The sequence below is a fragment of the Aplysia californica genome, unplaced genomic scaffold (genome assembly GCF_000002075.1).
Source record: "Aplysia californica isolate F4 #8 unplaced genomic scaffold, AplCal3.0 scaffold00394, whole genome shotgun sequence".
Lineage (NCBI taxonomy): Eukaryota > Metazoa > Mollusca > Gastropoda > Aplysiida > Aplysiidae > Aplysia > Aplysia californica.
This window is the reverse complement of record NW_004797664.1, coordinates 449,805-460,567: the sequence shown is the minus strand read 5'-3', so window position 1 is coordinate 460,567 and position 10,763 is coordinate 449,805. Positions and strand designations below refer to the sequence as shown.

The window sequence follows — 10,763 nt, the reverse complement described above, 5'->3', positions numbered from 1 at the left end:
CCTATGGTCTTCAGCAAACATTTATTTCTTCATTCCATTTTGTTGCAAGACATTTTATGTATTGTACTTTTATCCTTCATAAAATGTTTGATTCTTTATTGTACATTCTGTATGCCCCCATCGTCAGAACTTACATCAGACATGAAGCTACCAGTTTCGAACCTGCCTGTCTAAACGAACTAAGGGCTGGCAGGGATACAGCATCACAGCACACTTGCTAAAACTAGAATAACTTTCCAACCTCAAGAAATTGAACTCCAGTCTTCCGTGCTAGGACTTTAAAAAGCCACAATCATTTCAGAGACATGGAAATCTGAAGCCCCGGTTACACGCAACGATAAATTGTATCAGATTCATCGTATGAGAGAACTGTCCGTTTTATCGAACTGTATTGTCTGTTTACAGGTTCCAATCTATCGTCCAGTTTTCTTTCGATCGAGGAGATTCCTCGTCATAGATTAAAGCCACCATGTCTCTTTGCGACAACAGCGATTTGCCTGCTCTCTGTGTGAAGGTTTCGAGCTCGGGACTTAATGAATGAAAGGCGAACACTATATCTCTATATCACGAGAGGTCCCCCCCCCCCCTTTCCCCTGCACATTTTGATATAGCAGAACAGCGTCTTTAGAAAAGGGTGGTCATACTGTACCGTGTTTTGTGCAGAACCGGAAGCTTTGACTTGACTGCTGATGTGCAACGCACCGAGTGACCTTGATGCACAGCTTCACCATTGACGATCAACTATAATAAAATTGCTAAAATATGCATAATAACGCACCAAATCAGGTTCATCGCGGTCAATGTCGCTTTTTTTGAGACCCTGATTCCGGATATGAAATCAGTTTTTCCCTACGATAATTATTTTAAAATTTTTGAGGCGCGAGTTTAATCTAGCGCCGCGGCAAATTTCCAAGTGATTCAACGTCACTGCGCGTCAGGCCCAAATCTAAACGTGATCGCACGGAACATATCAAGCAGCGCAATCAGAGAGGGTTTACTTACACATACAGTATTACTGTAAACTCTCTGGTCCAATCGTCCAAATTTTGTAAAATTTTGTGGTTACACCTAACAATTTATCGTATGATCGCTAGATCATCCAGTTTTCGTACAATTTATCGTTACGTGTAACCGACCGGGCCTTATAAGACCTTCTCGACCTAGACTGGGGCTAAGCTATATATAATATACATTTCCTCATTATATCGCTTCATTTCATATAAACATCAGATCAAGTTTTCTTATTCATACACACATAAAGAAGACATCCTTCTGAGAAGCATACCATCTCACCATCTTTTAGAAGTCAAAACAAATTTCATTAAACTCATTGGTTTGGGATAGCCACTTTTGGCTCCACCGATCTCACCAACCCCTTGATCTACACCTGGTCCTACCGTATTGTGATTCTCTATCTAATAACGAATAGTTTGAAGGCTCAAACAAATCCATTGATATTCATTGTTGACTGAATTGTAGCCATTTTAATTAAGACTGACTGTAAATGCGCGGGGTACGTGTAAAAACCCGCACAGAGGAGGGGGGGGGGGAGCTGGCAGTAAATACACGGTAGATCGAGGGCTTGAAGCCCGGGTCGGTTTTAAGAGTGAGATAGATCTATCTTATTCTGGCTGAAGGCCTGGATTTCTGGGTTCTTTTCAGTTGATAAACACGGCAAAGCAAAATGTTTTCGGACATATTTTGACGACTACACATGAACAAAAGTCTTTCTGCGGGCTCCCGTGGCCTAGAGGTTTAGGTGTTGGCCTCTCATTCAAGGGTCCCGGGTTCGAATCCGGGTAGCGACCGAAAAAAAAAATTCTTCTAAAAATATTTCTCCTTTCAGCTCCTTTTCTATGCTGTCGTCTGCTTTCGTCTCCTCTTTCTGCCCCCACCCGTTCACCTCCTTGGCCCCCTCCTCTGGGCTCCTGACTCTTTCTACAGGCGTTCCACTGCTACTCCTTGGTTCCTTCTTACTGCTGTCTTTCACTTTCAGCCACACCCCTGATCTTCTGGTAGGAAAGATCTACACCTAGCCTTCTCGGACAAAGGCGAAAAATCTCGGAGGTCCCTTTGCAAGTTGCGCATGTTAAAGATCCATTGGTGGTCCAAAATTGATAAGAGTAGGCTTCGGCAGCCATCCGGACAAAATTCAAAATGCCCTACCAACTAAAAATGTTATTGTTAGGTGTGTCCCGCTCGCTCATATGACCTTATGCAGTTGCGAGCGCCGTAAAGCGCTTGCCAAAAAAAAGTCTTTTTTTTCGGGGCTTCATACCCTGAACGCGCACCGTGGCTCTGCTTGAGACATACGTACCCCCAGGGTTTACGCGTGTAACTTTCATAAAGTAAGCCTAATGGAAATCGTCAGTTGTGTTGCTGATTTGGATACCAGCACCAATGGACTTCGCACGCCTTGAGAAGTTGTGCCACACGGGCATAGTGTTTAGGTATACTAATCCAAACCATTGCTAGTTTTAGGAAGTATTTTACGGCACTTGCAACACAATCAGGTCATATAAGTGACAAAGATTAGAGGTGTTACAAGAGAGTAACAAACACAACAAGAATGAGGAGGAGAGATGAGGACGACAGATGTTTTATAGGAAAGAAGGAGCAAACCACGCCAGAGCACTCGCCAACCACCCACTACGGTTTTTTTTTTTTTTATTTCTTTCACGAAGAAGGCTCCCTAAGCCTGTGGTTCTTATTAACCTTCCCAGAAGGTCGATATTTACTAGCAACTAGTACGTCCTAACCCAAAATAGACCAGACCTTTATGTGTACATGTACACGTTGATGTAGTAATATACATCGTGATCCATTTTGAGTCATATTTGTTTGAAAGGGAAAAAATATCCTGTTGATTCGTGAGCTTTTAGACGTAACTAGCAACGTGATAAGTACTTGACTGAGGACAACTGTTGTAAATAAATGTATCTCAGGCATACTTTGGACCAATACAGCCGACTACGGAGGAGTTGATGTTATCGGGAGAATGAAAAAAGATCAACTCACCCGAAGATCAACTTTACTGTCGGGACCGCAAAACAATAGGACAACAAAGTTCTTCCCCAACTCATGCTCATAATAATAGTAATAGATTAAATTTTGATTGTAGTAGGCTACTGTGGTAAAAATCGTGGCGACAGGAAAGGTTGTCGAGCAATATAATTCGCGTTATTCATCACAGCGCGCGCGCGCGTGTGTGTGTGTGTGTGTGTGTGTGTGTGTGTGTGTGTGTGTGTGAGAGAGAGAGAGAGAGAGAGAGAGAGAGAGAGAGAGAGAGAGAGAGAGAGAGAGAGAGAGAGAGAGAGAGAGAGAGAGAGAGAGAGAAGAGGTTGCAAGCGCCCACTGGCGGCTATACTAACAATTAATACTTTTGTACTCGTAACATGTAACTCTGCGACAATCTTATCAACTTGCAATCCCACTGCGCTGATTAAGTTTTGTATTCCTGGTAAAACTATCACTGTTTGCCATGTTCTTTACTCTCACAACGTAAAATGTCCGTTGTACACGAACTGTAAATCACTACTGACACTAACACCCCTTGAAAAGTGAACGCTGAGAAAAGGACGTTTTTTTACACAGGAGCATTTTAGATAAAAAGTTTAAGATGGTAACAATTCTTACTGAGACTCCAAGTTATTGAAAGTAAATATTACACCAATTACTGTATTAAGTTAAATAGTAGTCGAGAATACTTTTTCAGTACAATCAATAAGTTATGCTGAAATTTTACTCTATTCCCCGGTATTCATTGTCTCGCGATGCCCCATACCCTTTGGCCTTGAGTGGAGGGGAAGCCGCAACAGACGCGGTTATTGCGTCGTGGGGTCAAATACACAAGGACCTTAGTTTTGTTTGTTTGTTTTTGTTTTTGTAAAGTGTTTTACGGCGCTCGCAATTGCATAAGGTCATATGAGCGCGCGGGACACACCTAATACTTTTAGTTGGTAGGAAATTTTGAAATTTGCCCGGGTGGCGGCCGAAGCCTACTCTTATCGATTTTAGACCACCAAGGGATCTTTAACGTGCGCAACTTGCACATGGGCCCTCCGAGATTTTTCGTCCTTGTCCGAGAAGGCTACGTGTAGATCTTTCCTACCAGAAGATCAGGGGTGTGGCAGAAAGACAGTTGTAAGAATGAGTCAAGGAGTAGCAGTAGAAAGGCTGCAGAAAGATTCAGGAGCCCAGGGGAGGGGGCGAAAGAGGTGAGAGGGTGGGGGCAGAAAGAGGAGACGAAAGCAGACGAAAGAATATTGCTAGAGAGCAGGAAAGGAGGTGAAAGGAGACAGTTTTAGAGAAGAAAATTTTTCGGTCGCGACCCGGATTCGAACCCGGGACCTTTGAATGAGGGGCCAACACCTTAACCTCTAGGCTACGAGAGCCCCCTGGACCTTAGTAGAACCTCCTTGATATAGGCCCACACCCGATCTGGCGCTTCCCTCACTGTGTCATGAAAGTTTACTTTAACCATTGCTTGATCGCTGTTTACTAGATATATAGTTTGTTTTCAAAACCAAGTATTCCTTGCTCTCCGTTAGCATTCGCCATATAGAACAGTCTTTTAGCCACGTAAATGAAAGCTCACTATAACTTACTACTATAAGAGCATCTTCCCGAAGAACTAAACCTGAAACAGACATCGTCGATCATGGTTCACTATTAATTTCTGTGTGGGCGCTCTAAAAAAAAACATTGCATATAATAATGCTTTCCCCGTCACCCACAATTCAAGTTCGTACGTTGTTCTTGGTCTTCTGACCATCTACGTCTGCCTCTTTTTCCTTCTATTTTTGTTTTCAGTGAGAGAGATGTTCAAGGCGTTTATGTCGATTCAACTGTAAATGTAATAGAAACTGCATGTGTCTCTTCCTAATACTTCGCATTACTGTATGGCTTCTTTCACCATTGCCTCATTTCATTTCCTTCTATTAATTAATCCTCAATGTCTCCTAAGAAACCACATCTTTATGCTTTTATTTATTTTCACTATCTTAAGAAAAAGCTACTGATTATTATTATTGAGTGAAATCTTAATAACCCCCCCCCCCAAAAAAAATTCATTCTTACCGTAGCGGTGAACCGGCAGCGTGTTGCCCGGACTCTGACCCCGGGGTCACGCTGACCTCATGGCACGTGCGTTCACGAACTAAAGTGCGGTGGGCACTTTCAACAATTTATGTTTTAGTAATTCCTCCACCAGTATGGTCGGGTTATCATAAGCCAGATTGGTATCCTAAAACTGTCCGTGTAAATACTGCATGGTTGGGGGGGGGGGGGGGGGTCTGGGAGTAAATACACGTCCCATACCTTTAATTAAATTAAATAACACCCTTCGCGCCTGTGTGCGTAAAATTGTGGAATCCGTTGCATACTTAAAGAGTTAATACCCTCCAAAGCAATTTGAATATTTCCCTGTACGACCACCAGTTCCTGAAGAAAGCCATAATGGACACCATATACAGTAGTGCAATCACAGAGCAGAGACTGCTCCCACTGTAGCTACAGAAGCAAGAGACATGCACAAACATGTACAGATTTAAACTCTTCTCTTCCAAAAACTATGATGAGTGTACACTTTTTGTGTGTTCCACTAAAAAAAAATTGCTGGGACCACTGTTAGTTCAGAGGGTTCTGGGCTATGGTGCAAATCTCAAATAGCCCTGATTTGAATTCCTTTTGAGTATTCAATTCCAAAGTCCTCTACCTACCTTGCTCCATCTATTAGTTATTACCCACACTGTGTTGAAAGGGCTGTCAAATTAAACAGATAATGTAAGATTAGGGGCCCATGTTCTCCTATATTTGACAAACATTTTACTGTTCAGCACAATCTACCTGAAAGTAATAAATTTCAAGAAGTAGCCTACATTCGTTTTTCGAACCAAAAAGTCAAGTTATAAAAATACTTTTTAGACATTGTCGATTTTTTAAAAATCAACGCTTTTATTTATAAAATTGTACTCATAACAAAATCTAGACTGAGAGAGCTTTATATACATGTACACCACTTCCAACCAGAGCATGAATGGAACATTTTTTTTTAAACAACTACAAACAATGACAGTAGTTGCTCCAAAACTAAATTTCCCTTTTCATGCACATGTTTTATCAGTGTTAGATGCTTAGATGTCAATTTTATTTTGTATTTGTTACCATAGGCACCTCCATAACTCAATTCATAGACAATTTCTTGGTAAGGAACTTCACAAAAACACATCAAATAGCTCAAGGAAGTGAAAACTGAAAACATTGAAATACAGAAAAAGCTTGTATCCAGTAACTTTGCCTTATCTGACATTCAAATAATATACATAATAACATTCAATTCAAAGGTCTAACAAACAAGGCATTTTCTTCAATGAGTCATAAAAAGTGGTTCCAGAAGATGATTTTCTGCCATCATCATCAGGTTTGCATACACAAAGGCAGGTGATTGAACATAACCAGGATTTCCTGCATGAAGTTTAAAGCCCCTATCCACGTTATTGTGTATGGAAGTATTTTTCCTTCAATTTCACTATTTTAAAATTCTAGCTCATCTGTATCGCTTTACAACTCGTCAAATCACCTTAGTGTCACACCGAGGTCATACTTTCATCAGCTCTAGCACTGGAACTACTGGCCTGAAAAACTGTTTTGGTATCAAACCAAAGGAAAAACATTTAGTAACAATTGTGTTATAATACAAAATCTCCGCCCCCAAAGTCTCATCAAGACTTTGTTTTTAGGGATGCCTGGTCTGAGCAGGCAATCCGGGCCACGTTAGGACGATGAGTAGAGAGAAATTTATGGTCAATCCCTGGCAAATTGGGGTGCAGTGCGTTAACAAGTGATATTGGTCAAACTCAGAAGCTACAAAAGACAAAAAATACGTTTGTAAGTTAAGGGTTGGCCACCTCCGGCACGTTCCAGGCTACTGACGGTTGCTGTCTGGCCCAACGCCCCTCTATTTATTACCTTATCCGTACGCCCAGGGGTCATTTTGTACCCCCGGGGTTGTATTCTTCGCATTTTAGAATACTTTTAGTGCAAAGATCTCTTTGAAACTTTCAGTATTTCTCAAAAAATTATTGCGACAGACTATTATGCAAAGCGTACGGATTGGATTAATGAGTAAATTTCTTCTTTGGAAAGTGGTAGCACAAAGTTCCCCACGTCGTATAGATACGATAGGAAAACATGACGTACGGAGAGGGTTAATTATCATAAGTCTTGCTTTACTAGCTTTACCATCACTATCCTATGCAATGTTTCATGCATTGCAAAATGACACTCCCTGGCTGGTTTTGAGTACAGACCAATGTACACATGAGTGATGAGAAACAGACACACCTACCTGCATCACCCCGCATAGTTAATTATTTATTTCAAAAGTCTGATTGCACATATGCTCACTCTGTAACTGTTGCTAGCCACAAGGGCAGATTTCTTTAAAAACCAAGGTCAATAACTTCTTCTTCATCATCATCATCATCATCATCATCATCATCATCATCATCATCATCTCCTTTCTCACCACCACGAACAAACACTTTCCACCTTTCTCTATCCTGAGCTAGCCTCTTGATGTTATTCCACGTCTTCCCACTTATGCTGACGAGGTTGCAGACCCCGGTTGCAGGCATTTAAAACTTGTCTGCAACAGAGTGAAGTAACTCAAAGACTTACAGCACAAACCACCTGAATGCATACATGAAATTGCCACATCAGATTTTTGTACCCTTATGCTTCTGTAGAAAGAAAGGGCTATAGTACAAACACATAATGAGTACTGATATGTACAAAACATACACCACTGCATTCAGTCCACTAAACACACTAAAATTTCTTTTCCACCGACACAATCCAACAAACAAACAATAAATGAACACATTTTGGCTCTTCACATTCTCTTTACAAAAGATCTGTACAACAGTACTTGCTTCTATTTCAACTACTCAAAGAGAACGTGATTAACAACTGAACAGGCCTAGGTCAACACTGTGTCGCACTTGATGGCCAGCTTTCTCAACACTGTGTCGCACTTGATGTCAAGTTTCTCAACACTTTGTCGCACTTGACGTCAAGTTTCTCAACACTTTGTCGCACTTGACGTCAAGTTTCTCAACACTGTGTCGCACTTGACGTCAAGTTTCTCAACACTTTGTCGCACTTGACGTCAAGTTTCTCAACACTGTGTCGCACTTGACGTCAAGTTTCTCAACACTGTGTCGCACTTGACGTCAAGTTTCTCAACACTTTGTCGCACTTGACGTCAAGTTTCTCAACACTTTGTCGCACTTGATGGCCAGGTTTCTCAGTTATTTGGTTTCCCACATGACCACCAGACTGGAGTACAATGTGCAGGGGGAGGGTCCAATGCTGTTAGGTGACGGGGACCATGGATTGTCAGGAAATGGAAGCCACTGAGGAAGATCCTGACTTGGACGCGTCCGACCGGATGCCATTAATGACGTCCTGGTTCATGAGGAATGTGAACCGCAGACAGGAGATCTGAAATAGAAAAGTCTTGTTGTTTTTGTTTGTTTTAGTAGAGGTTTTACGGCGCTCGCAACTGCATAAGGTCATAAGAGCGCCAAGGGGTGGATGTCAACAGAGAAGTCCTTACGGGGAATCACACTTACTCTGCTCACCTTTCTAGCTTCAACAGCACAAAGTCTGCTTCAACTATCAAGGCACCCCGGAAATAGCGGGTCACAAGAGTGTGACAAACATACAAAAGAAGTAGAAGAAAATGACGACAGTAAGGATTAGGAAAGAAAAAGCATGAATTCCCTGTTGTAGTTCAGGCACAGTTATGAGCATGTTGTTGGATCAGCCCATTTACAATTCTACTGTGCATTAGAACGAGAAATGTCCTCCCTTTGGGAATGGTCTAAAGACACTTCAGTCAGTAGCACTACCGCCCCGGGGGGTATAGAAAGGTCTGATAGTGTACACATTGCTGCTGCTAGAGGTGAGGGTGGGGTAATCTATGAGCTCCAGTGTCAGTCTAGTATAGTAAGTTCCACTACAGGTCTTTTAGCTTTAGTTTTAGTAGAGGTTTTAAAGCACTCGCAACTGCATAAGGCCATATGAGCGCCAGAAGATGCGAGGTGTTACAAGAGAGTCACAAACATAAAAAAGAAGAAGGGGTGCTCTGTCTCTCTCTCTCACACACATACACACACACACACCAACCACACACACACACACACACATACAGACTCACACACACCCACGCCACCCACCCACCCACCCACACCCAAACCCCCCCCCCCCCCCCCCACACACACACACAGACACACACACACTCTGGTCACATGACTCACCTCCACCACAGAGTTATTGTTCAATTTCTGTTTGTTCCCGGCCATCACCGCCTTCCCATCCACAAGGATCGGACGCTTGCCCTCATTAGCGATGAAAAACTCCCCACTGTTCCTGAAAGGCAGAAATCACCACTGTGTAAACATCAGAAACTTGGTTATCCTCACAGAATGACAGTTTCCTGAAATTCCAGGCACTCACAGAAGAATGACATAATAACCAGATTGCATTTTACAGGCAATGACTGGTCCCCCAAAGTTCACAATGTCAAGAGAAGAGAAAAGAAAAAAACCCCAGCAATTTTATTGTTGGTGACCACAGTGCAGTGACCAAACTAGAAGTCATTTTGAACAATAATAACATCCCATCAGCTCCAAGATCATACTAATGACAACTAAAGCATGCCCTGGTCACGTCTATATTCTGGTATGCATGTGAAAGGAGGACCATAACAGCAGACATAACAGCAGATATCAAAAGAAGGCTACAAGCACTGGAGACGAAATGTTTCCGCAAATTCCTTGGTATCTCATATATAGAGATCACATAACTAATTATGCAGTGAGAACCAAAACTGGAAACACCATCGAACCACACGATGACCTTCTGACTCCCCTAAAACGACACCACCAGCAGAGGTACGTGCACGTCACATGAGTACACGACGAAGAGGCAGACAGAGGTAAAGATGGGAAGACATCAAAGAGTGGACAAGCTTTGACTGAAACATCACACTGCGGAAAGCTGAGAACCATAAGGAATGGATGAAGCTGGTTGCAAAATCCATAGTAATGCCCCAACGGTCAAACAGACTACGTGATAGGTATCAGTGGATGTGACCACAGTAATGGTGGGCTTCAGCAATGTACCTGTTCTTAACATGACTGCCTACCCCTCTCCCTGTCAGTGGCCTCACCGTGATAATAGACATGTTGCTCTGATAGACTCTCATAGATCATGGTGTGCTGTATGTTATCAGAATAGACTTACCCAAATCAGTTGTGGGAATTGACTCTATTATGAGAATAGACTTACCTCAGTCTGTTGTGACAATGGATAAACCTCAGTCTGTAGAGAAAATAACCATAGCACAGTCTGTGACGATGGACTCACCTCAGTTTGATGATGCCCTGTCTGCGAGAGACTTTCCACGCCGGGCCCTCCAGGGACAGGTCCACGTCCACATGGTTGTCTTTGGTGGCCCTGCCCAGAGAAATCTGGGGACAAAAGTAGGACAATATGCCTCACAGGGTTCAAATAAACATGTGTAACATCAAGTTGAAATCAGGAGCTCGTAAAAAGAAAATGACATCAAAGTAAACAGAATTTTTCCTTTAAAGAGACAATTTTCATCTATATATTATATATAAAATACCCTATACAGGTGCAAGCTCTAAGTCTGAGCGGTAGAATAACAGAAATGTGTGTCGCGGCGCCTTGGA

The 10,763-nt window shown here is 42.3% G+C and overlaps 1 protein-coding gene across 1 annotated transcript in view; it reads right to left on the bottom strand.

Moving 5' to 3' along the window:
• Positions 1-8,203: 8,203 nt before the first annotated feature.
• Positions 8,204-10,763, bottom strand: part of LOC101856113 (microspherule protein 1) — a 30,651-nt gene continuing 28,091 nt past the window's right edge. Inside the window, exons 13-15 of the mRNA XM_005103885.3 lie at positions 10,435-10,538; positions 9,324-9,435; positions 8,204-8,505 (exon numbers count right to left, since the gene is read on the bottom strand). Of these exons, the coding sequence (XP_005103942.1) occupies positions 8,401-8,505; positions 9,324-9,435; positions 10,435-10,538 (321 nt within the window). The 3' untranslated portion in view covers positions 8,204-8,400. The remainder of the gene's footprint in view (positions 8,506-9,323; positions 9,436-10,434; positions 10,539-10,763) is intronic.